Source organism: Mercenaria mercenaria, chromosome 3 (assembly GCF_021730395.1).
Source record: "Mercenaria mercenaria strain notata chromosome 3, MADL_Memer_1, whole genome shotgun sequence".
In the NCBI taxonomy this organism is placed as follows: Eukaryota; Metazoa; Mollusca; class Bivalvia; order Venerida; family Veneridae; genus Mercenaria; species Mercenaria mercenaria.
Genome location: NC_069363.1, coordinates 79,276,415 through 79,293,425, shown reverse-complemented (window position 1 = coordinate 79,293,425; position 17,011 = coordinate 79,276,415). Strand labels below are relative to the sequence as shown.

Sequence of the window (17,011 nt, the reverse complement as noted above, 5' to 3'; positions counted from 1 at the left end):
TTACCTGGTACCAAGACTAGTGCTGATAATTAAAGAGGGTTAATGTACCTTTTTTGCATTAACGGGGCAAAATATGGACTAAAAAAAAGTCAACTGGTTTAACAGATATGTAAAAAAGCTATTGTATATGTATATATATAGTGTAACTGTGTTGTAGATGCTTGAGTGGTCTCCAAACTTTTTAAAAATACTAAATTACAGGGAATACTTTGCAAAAAAACATGTCAGTAAGACCACTTCCACTAAAAATATAACTGAATAAATTTATCATGTTTATAAGTAAAAAAAAAGACACATTAATAATAATAATAAATAAGGCGTAAAAAAAAAATTTGTTTGTTTCTGGTATCCCGACTTACCCTAAATTTTTGGCCCGACCCTAAATGTTTTTATGGCCTTGGAGAATATTTTTTTCAATTTTTTAACAAAAAATTGCAAAACTGCACTTGTTATGCTTTAAACATGGCCAGTGATGTTAGAAATCAACTTACTGATGCTCTAAAGGCATAACCCCCTTATTTGTATTCATTTTTTGACACAGAAATAATTTCCGAAAAGTCTCCATTAATAAAAAAAAAAAAATTTCCAACCTACCTACCCTAATTTTTTTGAGCATGTTACTGGAAACAAAGAATTTTTTTAGGCCTAATAAATACTGTATTTATTCCATAGCTTCATGATTGTCCTTGAACTCTTTTTCATAAAATTCCGATGTAGCATGGCACATAAATAGTGAGCATTCTGCAAGGTAGGACAATTTAATATAGCAGCTAGATGACTTATATTTTATGGTCTATTTAGGCGTAAAAAAAAAATTGTTGTTTCTGGTATCCCGACCTAACCTAAATTTTTGGCCTGACCCTAAATGTTTTTATAAATGGCCTTGGAGAGTAAAACTGCCCTTTTTGTGCTTTAAACATGTTTGTAAAAATGGTACTTTCAGCGCCAAATATAATTATATTAGTTATTCTAGGAAAAAGTGCTACTCACACTTAAGGTACTTCCGCCATCTTGAATTTAGGGTGACCTTCATTTGAGGTGTGAAAATAAATTGGACAAAAGCTTTCAAATGCAGTTGTTTCAAAGTACAAAATCAGCTCAGTTTGCAAGACCTGAACTAAAAGTAGCTGTATAAAAAGTAAAACTAAAATTTGGAAATAAACAAAGAAGATATTTTACCTGTAATGTATTATTCCAAATTTTTGGTTAGATTTATAAATCCTTTCAAAATACTTTATTAAAAATTCATGAATGGCAAAAGATAGTTCAAAGTTTCAATTAGTGCATAGGAGAATTGTCTTACTGAAAAGAACTAAACTTAGTACAAAATCTGTTTTCAAATCTGACCACCTCATGTATTAAAACGAAAATAAATCTGTACATGTTGCTATTTTCAGCATACATAAAAGTAGTGCAATGTGCGGACAATGATTTTTCTACGTATGGTGTACCAAACTGCCTAAAATTGTAAGACAAGTCCAAGATTTAATGTGAACAAGATTTGGTAACGATCCAAAATTCTTTTCAGGGATTGTGCAAGTATAAGAAAGGTTTAATTTATTATAGTGGAATTTATGTACTTACGCGCTGCTTATCTCACGGAAAATTTGGTGGAAATGGAATTTTCGGCGCTTCCTGCAGTAACTACCCAAATTACTTAACGTAAGTTTCTAACCCATACATGATTGTATATTTATAAATTATAAAAACAATCGAAATATTTGCTTTATCACGATATATGCAAATATTTTTAGACAATCTTGAAACATTTGGCCACAGTATTTCCGCATACTGGTCCGGGACAAGTTCGATGTGTATAGTAATTCCTTATTAGATGTTTCATGCGTCGTAAACTAACCAATTTTGATCTATCGACTTTTTATACAATATGAGAATTTATGCAGCATGTTTTTAAAAACACAGTGAGAATAAATCGCAGAAAAAATGTACAGCCAAATATGTTAGGAGGTAATACAATTTGTATACAATTGTAGATAACTACGAAACATTTTACAAAATGCAATCAGTTGAACTTCTCACGCGAAAACCTGATGATTAAAATCAGCAATATCTCAAAAGTAACTTTTCTGTATCTTGGTTCTTCGTCAAATAATGATATTTTTTCACATTCATAGATTTAAACTGATAATAAATGTGTATTGAAATTCCGGCATAGAAACGGACACTGACTTTACATTAGTGATTACTGCGGTGTTGACAGCGGAAGCAGCGGTCCAGTACTAAGACTGTCTACGAAACCAAGGATAACGAGTTCTTTATCTGAAAATTACGAACATTGGGATCAGTGTTCAGTATACACCTGAAAATAATAGACTTGCTATTTGCCGAGTGCACACTTGTTTTCTATCGTCGTTAAAATAAAGTAGACTAGTAAATATTCGTACATATGCATAATCTCATCAACACTTCTTTAATGTATGTTCTGTGAAATTAACAAATAACTGGCTCAACTGAGACACCATACTTTAAAGTAAATTCAGTTTATTCACCACGAGGTTCAAAATGCACGGGAGTCTCGTGATAGTACATGCCTTTAATTTCACATGGTTGAAGTGTAAACAGATAGTTAAATATGCTTCGTTTTATTTCTCACGGAAAAGATCGGACTTTTTTATATTGGAATAATTATAGAACATATATGCATCTGAAGTTGAAAGTTGATTGTTTTCTACAGGACGTAAAACTGTAAAAAAGTAAGCACTTTTACTTTTTCAGCAATGTTCCTCATGTGAACTTTGACATTGTTTACGAAGAGAAATCAGTTTTGTGTCATCTTGAAATGCGTTGTTCGGCTGAAACGTATAGTTCCTGGAAAAGTTCTAAAATGGTTTATTTTGGGGATTTTTGTTTTATTTATAAATTCAGCACAATGTGCAATATTTCCAGTTTTTGAAAATGATTGAAATTCAACTTTATTTTAGAAAAAGTTCCGATCTTTCATTAATATTTTGCCAGCGGATGCTTACAAATTTTAAGTGAAACGGCTTTCTTGTCCAAGACAGGTGTGTAAAGCGAAAAACTATCATTACACATTGCGTTTATTCTTTAAATGTGAAGGATCGGTAACAGATTAAGGAGATCGGACAGTGAAAAACTATACTAAATGGATATCTCTAACCATGAATAAGTAGACATACATATTTCAGTAAGTAAATCTGAGGTAAAAGAACAATCATATATTTTATTCGTTGAAATAAACATGGCGGCGAAATATTTTAGAAAAACTGTGCACATGTTTTGCGCATTAGAATGTTTAACGACATTTTCTTGAAAAAGTAACGCTCGTGTGCACTATTTTGGCATTTCTTTGATTTGAAAATAAATATTTTATAGCAATTTAGGTTGCATACGATACCAAAATTTTGCACCAAAAATGTTCACTCATTTTCTTCCAAAGCACTGTGGAGATAGGGTTCAGCGTAGCTTTCATGCTCGCAAGTTTACCTACAGATATATCTTTTCAGCTTTTATCATATATATTTTATGTCCTTGCATTTCGAAAGCTGTTTCGAGGATTCTGATTTTTCACATGAATTTCTAATTTCAATTTGCGGAAGTACCTTAATAGGCATTATTTTCTTATTTTACATTCTATTGTAATGAAACCTTGCATGAATGTTGCAATTAAAGTATTGTGCATAAATATACAGTTTTTTTTGTCATACTTCCTTTGTCTGACCTTGACCGGTGACCTCAAATGATCTTGACCTTTGGCGATATTGGTATTTTTTTTGTTTTCTGGCTAAACAGTATGGAAATAAAACAAATATTCTTGATTTTACCTTCTATTTATAAAGTTAAAGGTAAAAATGCTTCAAATAATTCAAAAGGATTCGATTTCATAGAAAAAAAAGCAGTATTTTACATGGTTTTATGACAGAAACATTCAATAGCAAACTACTCATTTGTAACTAAAACACACTATGTCGGAAAAAATGTATTCAAAGTTTCTATTTCATTTCATATGACAATCTGCACCAAAATACTGAACTGTATGTAAGAATCAAAACTATTGTGGAAGTTTCTGCTTGATAAGCTTTATTTACCATAAAGTGGTCGTAAATGTTTTAGATGTCGTAAATATTTGCAATAAAACCCGTCACTATCCGTCCGTCGCCGATCAGGGACTTTGGCAGTCAGGTCTTAGTAGCCGTGTAGCGACGTTGGTGCCGAAAGAGTTAAACATGGCCAGTGATGTTACAAATCAACTTACTGATGCTCTAAAGGCATAACCCCCTTATCTGTATCCATTTTTTGACACAAAAATAATTTCTGAAAAGTCCCCTTAATAAAAAAAAAAATTTCCGACCTACCTACCCTAATTTTTTTCAGCATGTTACCGGAAACAAAGAATTTTTTTTTTCAGGCCTTAAAACTAAAGTTCGGCACATACATTTAAAATAGCACTGGGTTTTTCCCCTAAGCTTTTGTTTTTATTTAATGGACAAAAAAAAAAGTTGCAAGAGAAAATTAAACGCATCTAAAAATCTAGAATTTCACTGTGCAGAATGCTTCATATAATTATGTTTACAAAGTGCGTTGTTTCCTGTTTGTAACAGATCCAAAGCAGAAAACATTAAATTGAGAGCCTAGGTTGTCATAATGGCCAATTATCCATGAAATTCTAGTGAAATTCATTGCAACCAATATAATTCCTCTGTAATTTGATTCCAGTAGACAGGAGTGCTGGTAATGATCCTCCGGCAACAAATTTTGGTACTCCTTGAATGCTGTTTTTGTAAGTAATTTCTAAAAACAAATTGATTACACCATACTAACTTTGTTGTTTCAATTTTATTGCTAGGTAATTACACCATTAATTATTTAGAGATGACAGAATTGTATTTTTTTTTCAGGGCTTAGTCAGAAGGACATTATGGCAAATATACCTTTGGGCACGAGGGTTTCTAGTTTATTTGATGTACCAGAGAGGCGAGACTTACAACCCCATGGATCGAGTATTACCTCCTTTGCTTGGGAACCACATGAAGATGGACCCAGAAAGGCCAAAAAGGTATGCAGTGTATGAGTTGTTATAAAAGAAAGTTTTAAAGTGTGAAAAAAGCAAAAGGTCACAGTGACCTCATGACTGAAAATGGCTTTCACTCAGTAACTGAACTTTCGGCCTAATGCCTCAAACGTCATAGGATGATTGCCTGTGGTCTTTAGATGACCCTTATTGTGTTGGGAGACAGAAGGTCAAAGGGTAAAGTCATAGTGATCAAAAGACTGAGAATGGGACAGGCTTTCATAGGTGGCATACATGTAACTTATTTACAAACAGCTCTTGTTTTATAGCTTACATTTTATAATAAAAAGGGGATGCATTACATAGACCCACAGAACCTTAACAGAAATTATTTTATATATTTTATTGCCTTTTAAAAAAGCAAATAGATGACAAACATAATAAAACTGTTTTTGTTTAAAAAAATTCTGCCCTTCTTTTATATGCAAAAAGGAAGAATGTTTATTAAATTAATGAATAGCTCCATTTTAAAAAAAAAACAACAACAAAAAAATGCAACTTTCAAACAATCTCAAGTCAATGAAGAAAGAGTTGTTTTTTATAGATATTGAACAGCATATAAAACATGTATACATATTACTCTGCAGAACAGTTGTCCCTTTACTGATATATATGAAAAGGTCTGCATTAAGGGGCAACACTTTCAGACTTCTGGGCAGTTCAGTGTCTTTAATACCTCACTGTTCGCATAGAACTGTTACATTAATATGTGGCAGTAATATCCCAGTGCTGAAATTCCACACAACTTGGTTCAACATACTATTCAGCAATTATTCATTTTTGGTTGCGGGATTTATCCCGCTACCAAAGTTAAGTGTATTTCTGACAATCATGTAGTATCTTTGTTTGATTCCAAATCACATCCAAAGGAAGGATGTTCATGTGCTACACAAAGTAGTCCCATTCATGAACAATGCGGATGAATTATCAATGATCAAGTAGTTCTTATTCATCCTCTATCCATTCACACTGGCCATTTAGATTATATAAGATCTGTCAATGATTAGGTATTCCAGCCCATGGTTACATCTCTGACTTCCAGCTGTTCATGTAAGGTCAGGCAGAGTTTATCTTAGATATGAGGCACATTAGTATTTGTTTCTTATACATGTATATTTATAGATTTGCATTTTAAAGGAAAATAATTCTAGCAAAACCCGCAACCACCAGACATCTCAAGGCTTTGATTATTCTATACAAATGGCATTCTTTTGTAAAGGTGAACAACTTTTTGAGAATATCTTAAGCAACCAGTCGTATGGGACAATACCATAAAACATGTATTGGACAGGTGGAGTTTTGGTAAAAATGTTGTTTGTTTAGCAAATATATCAGTGATTTGGTGATACTAATAAGCTTTGATAATGTGGCAGTTGAGTCCAATAAGTCTGGAGGTGTTCAAAGATAATCTGTCATTGATCCATTGTAAAATAAATATTGGATTTACTTGTATTGGAAAATAAACAGTGTCGATTGTATTGAGGTCAGCTGCCACATTATCAAAGTTTATTAGTATGTATACTGCTAAACCTTAAAAAATATTATACTTACACTACACAACTATATAAATAAGTGTAAGTGATAACTTGTGAAAGTTTAATTTTGAATAAATTCATAACATGACCAAAATCAGGTTGACCACCTTTAATTCTAAGCAGTGTTCTTGACATTTGTATTGGGTATTATTGAAAACAAAATTTAATGCAAAGAGAAGTTTTATGTCAGTCAGAATATGTTGCATGCACAGTTTTCCAACATAGTCACATATTTATAAGCAGATATTTGTCTTTTGGTGTCAGATTGCACTTACCTCAACACGAGTTATTTGCAGTAATCATTTCCTAAGTATAGGATTGTTGTGTTGAATACCGTACTTTTACTCTAAAAAAAACCCACATGTACCCTTGTTGAGGAATTTCGCCCTGTTCTCCAGCCTCTCAGTTTAGACACAACCAGCAGGATGTCCAAAGACTTCAGTTTTTGGACAACTGTCTTTCACAATGTTGCTGCTGAATATCTTCAACAGCGACTTGGATGGGAAACTTCTAACTTCACCTTCCACAGGGAAGAATTTTTGCAACTTGTTTATTTTCTGTGCTCCTAAGGGTAGCATATTATTTATCCCCCCACCAAAGGTGAAGGGGATATTAGAAATGCTCTCCGTCCGTGCGTCCGTCTGTCCGTCCGTCCGTGCGTCCGCAACGATATTTGTCCGGAGCATAACTCCAAAAGTACTTGAGGGATTTTCTTCAAACTTCATACACTGATAGAACACATTGGGAGGAAGTGCAGTGTGCAAGAACAATAACTCTACCTTGCCTATTTTTTGAGTTATTCCCCTTTATCTTATTTTCTTAAAAAAATTTGTCCGGAGCATAACTCCAAAAGTACTGGAGGGATTTTCTTCAAACTTCATACACTGATAGAACACATTGGGAGGAAGTGCAGTGTGCAAGAACAATAACTCTTCCTTGCCTATTTTTTGAGTTATTCCCCTTTATCATATTTTCTTAAAACATTTTGTCCGGAGCATAACCCGAAAAGTACTGGAGGGATTTTCTTCAAACTTCATACACTGATAGAACACATTGGGAGGAAGTGCAGTGTGCAAGAACAATAACTCTACCTTGCCTATTTTTTGAGTTATTCCCCTTTATCATATTTTCTTAAAGAAATTTGTCCGGAGCATATCTTCTTCATGCATGGAGGGATTTTGATATATCTTGGCACAAATGTTTACCACCACGATGCGGAGTGTCATACGCAAGAACTAGGTCCCTAGGTCTAAGGTCAAGGTCACACTTAGAGGTCAAAGGATACAAGAATAAAAACCTTGTCCGGAGCATTTCTTGTTCATGCATTGAGGGATTTTGATATAACTTGGCACAAATGTTTACCACCACGAGACGGAGTGTCATGCGCAAGATCCAGGTCACTAGGCTTAAGGTCAAGGTCACACTTAGAGGCCAAAGGTCAGATACAAGAATGACTTTGTCCGAAGCATTTCTTCTTCATGCATGGAGGGATTTTGATGTAACTTGGCACAATTATACACCATCATGAGACGAAGTGTCATGCGCAGTTCCCTTCTTTAGAATTACTTCCCTTTGTTGTTACTTTAAATAGCTTTTATTGTAACTTTTTCATTACTAGTCGTAGGGAAAAATCGAGACCACTTTTCTGTAGTACAACAAACATGCTAAATCCAATTTTGAGGTGTATTTTGACCAGTCTCTTCCTGATAAAGATTTTTGTGTGGACTTGCAATTTTTTTTTTTTTTTTTTTTTTTTAAAGATTAACTTCCCTTAGTTGTTACTATAAATAACTTATATTGTAACATTTTTATAATTGACCCTAGGGAAAAAACAAGACCACTTTTCTGTGGTACAGCATAGATGTTACTCTCCAGTTTTAGGTGTATTTTATTAATTTTATTATATATAAGGTATCTCTTCCTAGTAAGGAGTTTTTTTGTGGACTTTAAAAAACAAAAGACTTACAATGATTACTAAACAACCACAAAATTAACATTCCATTTGCAAATACAGCTGCTAGAGTAAAGAAATTTGCTTTGACGGGCATATATTGTGACATTCTGGCACTCTTGTTAGCCATATAGAAAAACATCATAGTTATACTCTTCATGAAAATTAATAAAATTTAGCAGTAAACCACCTCACTACTGACTTATTCTTTCTTCCACATCTTAAAACCCCTGATGCGGACCACATCCTTCAATTATGATAATTATGCCCGGTGGGGGGATTAGCCATGTCTGACATGGCTCTTGTTATAGTATTTATGGATTATACCTCTCACTGTCCATCCCTTCAGTTTCCAGTCAAAGAGTGCTTAGGCACAGGAACTTTAAACTTGGAAGACTGGTTGATAATTGGCAAATGACTCCTATTGATTTTCATTTTGATTGCTACAAGGTCCTTTATCTTGGAATCTGTTTACAGTCAGTAACTGAAGAAAGCTTTGGCACAGGAACCTCAGATTTGATAGGTAGGTTGAGCATGACTGGCACATGATACCGATCAATTTTGAGATTGGTAGCTGCTTAAATGTCAAAATTGTGATGAGCCTGAGCTGAAATTCAGCTTCCGATGGATTACATATGAACGCTTCGGCACAGAAACCTCAGATTAGTAGGCAGGTTAATCAAGACCGGCGAATGACCCCTGTCAGTTTTTTAAGACTGGTTTCTTGAAGTTTAAGGTTGCAATGACCCGTAGAGAAAATTTTTAAATTTCCAATCAATAATTTAAGAATCTTCAGCTCAGGTACTTCAAACTTGGTGGACATAGTGGTCAAGATCAGCAGTTGACCCCTATTAATTTTGATGCCTGTTGCTCAAAGGTCAGGTTCGCAGTGACTTTGAGCTGAAAAGTGGATTCCCATTGATAACTGATGAATGCTTTGGCGCAGGAACCTTAAACTTCGTAGGTAGGTTGGTCATGACCAACAATTGATCTCTATTGATTTTCAGATCTGTTGCTAAAGATCAGGGTTGAGGTGACATTGAGCAGAGAATCTGTCTCAGATTAATAATAAAGAATATTTTGCGCAGGAACCTAAAACTTGGTAGGCAGATTGGTCGGCCCCCATCAGTTTTGAGATTTATCGCTTGAAGATCAAGGTTGTAGTGCCCTTGAACTAAAAATAGATTTTAGGTCTGTAGGTCAAAGGTCAAGTTTTTGGTGATCTTTAGCTGCAAATACTTGGTTTCTGGATGATAACTAAAGAATGCTTCAGCTCCATATAACCTATACTGTGTTGGTATGCCGTAAAACCCGAATAAAAAAAAAAAAAAATCAGCTCAAGAATCTAAAACTTGTTAGGCAGGTTGGACCCAAACAGAAGACCCCTATCAATTTCGATGTCATAAGATCTGATGTCAAAGTTTAATATGCGTCTTGTTTTATTGAAAAGTAACCACACAGTGCTTAACATTTTTATGCAGGCATGGATATTCAAATAACTTTGTGCAAACTTCCACTATAGCAAGTCAACTTGTCCTTTTTAAAACCAATACATACCCTTAAAGGTCATGGTCACACTTAGAGGTCAAAGATTTAAGGTCACTTTTCTTGTCCTTTCTTGAGTAGAATTTGATTGCATGTTGTATCCATAAACCTTTTCCAATGCATGAGACTCAGTGCTGGTTTAGATCCCTGGAACCAGTCCTTGTATAATTTTGAACTTTCTTTGCAGTTCATGTTAGATTAAAGGGTTTACACAAGAAAAGTAATTTTGGTTTGACTTTCTGTAGAATGTATGATTTTAATATACCCTTATGATAAAGAAAATGCTATCAAAGAATCCATATCCTCCAGATAGTTAAAAGTTTTGATTAGCTGATGAAAATGAAAAAAAAATCAAATGGTTTGACACTGCAATCAGTTGCTAACATTTGCCAATGTTTGATGAGCAAATATATTATTTGCTTGCAGTGATGGAAATAGCATTCCTGAAAGTGTTTGTAAACATTGATAAATGGAATTAAGGTCTCTAAGGTATAAATTTTCATTTGTTTTAGTGTTTGGTAGCACTCACCAATCTTGTTTTATTGAAAATTAACACCACAGTGCTTAACAGATAACAAATGAACCCATTTGGAAATTGAAGTGAATGCATTTATCAGATATATAGTTTGCGCCATTGTTGTTTTTTTTATTGTATTTTGTTTTGTTATGATGTTTATTTTTCTGGTACGTCATGGAATGTTTCTTTTTCTCTAACATCATTCCGCTTTAAAATCCTAAATATTTTCATTACTTTCAAATACTTTATTATAAATTCTTGCAAATGGTTATTGTGTGTCACATACTTTTTCTGTTCTTTATTTAGACTAAGGTTTTTCTTTTGTATTTATAAGAAGTTTTCTTAGAATAAATACAAAAAAAATATTTTAAAAATCTTAACATGGACTGTGCAAACAATTCATGCTGCTATTTTAGATATTTAGAAATCAACTAATTTCATGGGCATGAAGTTTCATAGTCTTAAGGTTTAGAATTGGGCCTAGAGAAACAAACATCAAACAACACCAAATCATAGAAAGCAAAAGTTGTTTGACATGAAAATTGAACAGCATGTAAAACATGTATATTACTTTACGAAACAAGTGTCAGTATACTGATATAAACATTGGATTCCAGAAAATGACTGCCTATAGGGGCCCCACTTCCGGACAGTCAAATGCCTTTAAAAAACACCATTTTCAAAGAACTGTTACATATCTTCGTTTTGATGCATTTGCAATAGCATGCGAGTGGTGAAATTTCACATAACAAGGTGGAACACAGTTTTCAGCAATTGTTTATCTTTATTTCTTTACAAATGGCATTCATTTTCAAAGGGAGACAACTTATTCTCGACGATTACTTAAAATAATTGGAAAAATTTGTCTCCCTTTGAAAATGAATGCCATTTGTACTTAAAATATTTGGAAAAAGTTGTCTCCCTTTGAAAATGAATACCTCCTTGAGTTTGACCTTGATTTTTTTTTAAAAAAAAATACTGAAAATACTTGTAATTCAAAAAGTATTTCAGCTTAGAGTCACCAAAACTCGTATTATTATTGATTTAGTGCTTACATGTTGTATTATCTCCCTTGACCCAGTTAAAGCTGAGTTTTCCCCCTTGATTTGGTAGAAAAAGATTGAAAGTGCTTGGTAATTCTGCATAGTTGAAAAATATAGCAAATTTATATGAAAGTGAACAGTTTCTTTTTGCATCATATATATATATATATAGCATTAAATTTAAGGTCAATATTCTTATTTTTAAATGCATCGTTCAAGTGCCATCACAAAATGGTTTTCCTGAGGATAAGCTTACAAAAGCCTTAAAATTGAATTTTCGCAATTTCTGCTGCAGAAGTTTGTTGTCATCATAAGACAGTCTGGTTCCTGAAAACTTTACTACACGGGTACTAAACAGTGCCTGTGGTACCGCCTGTGCCGACGAGGATTGAAGGCACTTCGCTTCCTGTACCGCAGGTACTTCGTCAATGTTTACAAAACGAGCGAGATCGGTGAGTGATTTTTGTCATTTTGTTACTGCATGAAGCATTTTTTCAAAAATCGGGAAATGTAGCGGGGTGAAGATGTATCTCATCTACATATCCATGCTAAAATTTGAGGCAAATGATCAATTTCCTAGAAACGTAAGGACAAATAAGTTGGGAATGAAACGTGATTTTTTCACATCAGTGACTGTTTACACTCTTTTCTTTTCGCTGACCCAAACGATGTCGTCTCCGCCATCGTAAATTGTATTTATAAATGACATGTGATCTGCTAAAACATAAAATGTGTCCAGAAAATTCCGAATTTGAACGTTATGCCAATTTTGGAAAAGTGCTACGGGCATTTCGACGATGCCGCAGGCACTTTCAAAAAGTATCGGGGACATAAATTTGGCCGAAACTAGACAAACAGACAAATGGAAGAACAGAGAAACAGAAGGGCAAAAACTAAATGCCCCCATGATACTGTAATAAATTGACTTTATAGTATTGTAAAATAAAAGGGACCAAACCTTTGTTAAGCTTTAAATATCCATCCATTATGGTGGCATAGGCTATAAACCAATAAAAAATTTCATATAAAATTCAGCTACTTCAGAACAATTTTGTTACAGTTTCTAGATTTTCACTCCGTCGTAGACCTATTTTCCACAAGATATCCATACATTTCCTTCTAGAAAACGAAAAGAAAAAGGGGTGTTGAATAGTATGCAGTGAATTGCAAGTCAGATACCCTCATATTGCCGCATTTCAGAAAGCGGTCCGCAGAATAAACACTCTACTTTCGTTTTCATGTAAACAACTCGAAAACATGCGAATATTAGCATGAAAAGTGTCCTATTTTATGTAACAATCATTCCAAGAGTGAAATAATGCCCATTTGGCTCCTGATTTACGCACAAATGCGGGAAAAATGGAAAAAATTAGGATCTATTTATTAGGGACATCTTTCGAAAGTCACCGAAGCACATTTCTGACCGAATTACTGCATTACAACCTATATTTCTGCCACGAGATAGGTAGGTAGTTGTCGCGATACTTCAAGAAATTATCGTGATAAAGTGAAAATTTCTAATAAGAGTCTCAATAGTCAAAAGTTTTCTGTAAATATTATAATCTTGATACCATTTGTGTAAGAGCCCATTGTGGACAGCTGACATTTACTAGCTAGACAGTTATTTCGGTATAAAGTCAGAAACTATATTGATTTTTCGAAATTTTCTGTAATTATTTTAATAGCCTAATGTTTCCTGGAAATATGAAGCATATCTACAAAAAAAAAATATTGTGAAAATGTTTTCAGAAAAATGGAGAGCTTAAAAGGTATAGCTCATAAACGATCAAACGGGAGAAATGTAATAGTTTTTACATGTACGTAAAACCTATTTTCTTCCTGCAAACAAAACTTTGAGAAAAAAAAATATATCGAGCAGCATAGGACGGACAGAGAAGGCAATTTTCAAAAAGCATAATGTTTGGGAAATACAGTTTGCTTCAACTGACCGGAACAATCCTGTACTAGAGTTTAAGATTACCCGCGAAGATAAACCAATTGCTAAATTATTTGATATTAGTGAATATAAAATATAATCGTGCGAATGCGAGTTATTGGAGATTTGGTTTGTTATGGGCCAAATTTATGAAACTTTTTGAAGTGCCTGCGGCACCTCGAGGGGCTGCGTCATTGTCGAAATGCCTGCGGCACTTTTCCAAAATTGGCATAACGTTCAAATTCGGAATTTTCTGGACACATTTTATGTTTTAGCAACTCACATGTCATTTATATATATAATCATCATTTGGGCCAGCGAAAAGAAATGAGTCTAAACAGTCACTGCCCTTACAGAAGAAAAAGGCCTGCTGCGTACTCTTGCTGTGTACATACAGCGTATATGATGCGTACATGATGTGTACTGAAATCAAGGGCTTTAAATAGTACGCAGGATATACACCGCACATGCACCGATAGTACGTTTGTAGTACACTTTTGACATGCAAATGAGCTCTGCCGCGTACTACTTGCTGCGTACATGCTGTGGACTACATAGTACAAAGGATGTACGCTGGAGGAATTTAGTATGCGGGAAATAGTACGTAGCATATACGCAGCACATACACTTTTCACATGCAAATGAGCCTGCGGTGTACTACCCCAGCGGCGTACATGCTGTGTACTCATGCGGCGTACATGCTGTGTACTCCTGGCCAGAGTCCTGCGGCGTACATGCTGTGTACTCCTGCTGCATACATGCTGTGTACTCTTGTGGCGAAACTGCTGTGATAATGTAAATTCCTTACCCCACCAACTTTCGTATGCAAATGCTGATCATTTGGACAGAAAAAAAACAGAAAAAAGATAAGTGACATGCATCAATAAGTATTTACCCTTACCAAAATAATGTTTTTGTTTGTTTATTTTGGGTTTAACGCCGTTTTTCAACAGTATTTCAGTCATGTAACGGCGGGCAGTTAACCTAACCAGTGTTCCTGGATTCTGTACCAGTACAAACCTGTTCTCCGGAAGTAACTGCCAACTTCCCCACATGAATCAGTGGTGCAGGACTAATGATTTCAGACACAATGTCGTTTATCAAATAGTCACGGAGAACATACGCCCCGCCCGAGGATCGAACTCGCGACCCCGCGATCCGTAGACCAACGCTCTTACCTACTGAGCTAAGCAGGCGGGCTCCAAAATAATGTAGATTGATGTTATCAAGTAAATTAGTATGCTTTTCTTCATCCACTTTTCAATGAAATAAATCAATTTTTGTAGCATGTAATTTGGTAAACATTTGAAGAAAATGGCGTAACTGCATCAAGGGGAAACAACTTTAATGCAAATAAATATAAGTGTTATGATTTATTATAGACTATGTGTGCGTAGTATGTATTTATTTTGATTAAAATCCATCTGAGAACAATCGAGGACTGGAATTATATAAGCATTTATACACTTTTATGTCCGTAAAAAGTAGCGCACCAAAAAATTTTGGATTGATTTTTTCCAATTGGGCGAGCTCAATTAGCCAAAAATGTTCTGAAAATTTACGAGCGGCAAATCCGATGAACAACTTTTTAATTTGGTGAGGCCCTAATGAGTTAACATAATGAGCCCTAAAGCCTTTATAAAACATGATAGAATGGTGTTTTGCTTAAGAGTATTCAAATAACAGTGAGAGCTATTAATTATTCTCATTCGGGCACTGTTGAGGCATTATCTTGGTAATTATTTCATGTATTACAAAATGTAATGCAACGAAGTTCAAATAAGGCTTTTCAATTATCCAAGTTAGAAAGCTCCAGGATTAATTCAAAATGAAAAAGAATATAATTACACTGCATGCAAGGTGCAGCTCAGAAATCACTAAGATGTAAGCTTCACAAAATTTGAACATTACAAATAGTTTAGCAAATTTTCATTGTTCAGAATACCGGTAATCTGAACTATTCTATGCTATTAAGATAAAAGTTACTCGGAAATCAAGTTCTTGCTTCCAAAAAAAAAAAAAAAAAAATGTACAAATCCTTCCTGCATGAAGTGTACTTCAGACTTTTACCTAAAAAAATCCCTCCCGCGTATATGAAGTTTACTTCAGACTTTAACTTATAAAAAAAACTAAGTATAAATGCCAAAAGAAATTGTACAAGTCTTTCCCGCGTATATGAAGTGTACTGCACAAATTTCAAAGTATCTGCGGTGTACATGCAGTGTACTTTTTTCTTATACAAGTCTCTCCTGCGTACATGCAGTGTACTCCTTAAATTTTCAGATGTTGTGTACTCATCGAAATAGTATGTGGCATGTACGCGGCATGCGGTGTATGTAAAATGTACTCCTCTGGCGTACTACTGTGTTCGCGGCATATACACAGCAAATACACAGCATTACGCCACAGAGGCTTGCTTCTGTAAGGGTGATGTGAAAAAATCACGTTTCATTCCCAACTTATTTGTCCTTACGTTTCTAGGAAATTGATCATTTGCCACAAATTTTAGCATTGATATGTAGATAAGATACATCTACACCCCGCTACATTCCCCGATTTTTGAAAAAATGCTTCATGCAGTAACTAAATGACAAAAATGACAAAAATCAATCACCGATCTCGCTCATTTTGTAAACATTGACGAAGTACCTGCGGTACAGGAAGCGAAGTGCCTTCAATCCTCGTCGGCACAGGTGGTACCACAGGCACTGTTTAGTACCCGTGTACTACCCGACCAAGCAGAGTTCTTTTTCTAGAACTCTAACTCTTGATAATTTGAAAGTTATAGTGTATTTTTTTCTTGGTTTAGGAGAGTCAGTTATTCCCATTAGCTTTCAATGTGACACAATTAATTTTCATGAGGCCTAAAAAAAATTCTTTGTTTCCGGTACGTGCTCAAAAAAATTAGGGTAGGTAGGTCGGATTTTTTTTTTTTTTTTTTTTTTTTTTTTATTATTAAGGGAAACTTTTCAGAAATTGTTTTAGTGTAAAAAAATTAATACAGACAAGGGGGTTATGCCTTTAGAACATCAGTAAGTTGATTTCTAACATCACTGAGCATGTTTAAAGCATAAAAAGTGCAGTTTTGCAACTTTTTGTTAAAAAGTTGAAACAAATATTCTCCAAGGCCATAAAAACATTTAGGGTCGGGCCAAAAATTTAGAGTAGGTTGGGATACGGAAACAAACAATTTTTATTTTTACGTCTAATTAAGTTGACCTACCCTACCTTGTATTATTTGTGTTTTGTTCTGAGGTAAATTGATCCCATCGGCAACACCATTTGTTTTTCACCCATGGAATTGTCTTATATTGTCTCACTCACAGATTAATATTTATTTGACCTGATTTAAAAGCACCTGAAATTAGTTCTTTATGGAAATCAGTCCTCAGAGGAGTTGCCTTTGTCCCATGTTACTTGTCTGGAAATTGATT

General features: G+C 34.4%; 1 protein-coding gene across 3 annotated transcripts in view; it reads left to right on the top strand.

Annotated features, from left to right (window-relative positions):
• The window catches only part of LOC123524299 (dynein light chain Tctex-type 5-B-like), a 38,344-nt gene that overhangs the window by 6,837 nt on the left and 14,496 nt on the right, over positions 1–17,011 (top strand). For all 3 annotated transcript variants that reach the window (XM_045302384.2, XM_045302382.2, XM_045302385.2), the window contains exon 2: positions 4,878–5,035. In XM_045302384.2, the coding sequence (XP_045158319.1) occupies positions 4,898–5,035 (138 nt within the window). In that variant the 5' untranslated portion in view covers positions 4,878–4,897. The remainder of the gene's footprint in view (positions 1–4,877; positions 5,036–17,011) is intronic.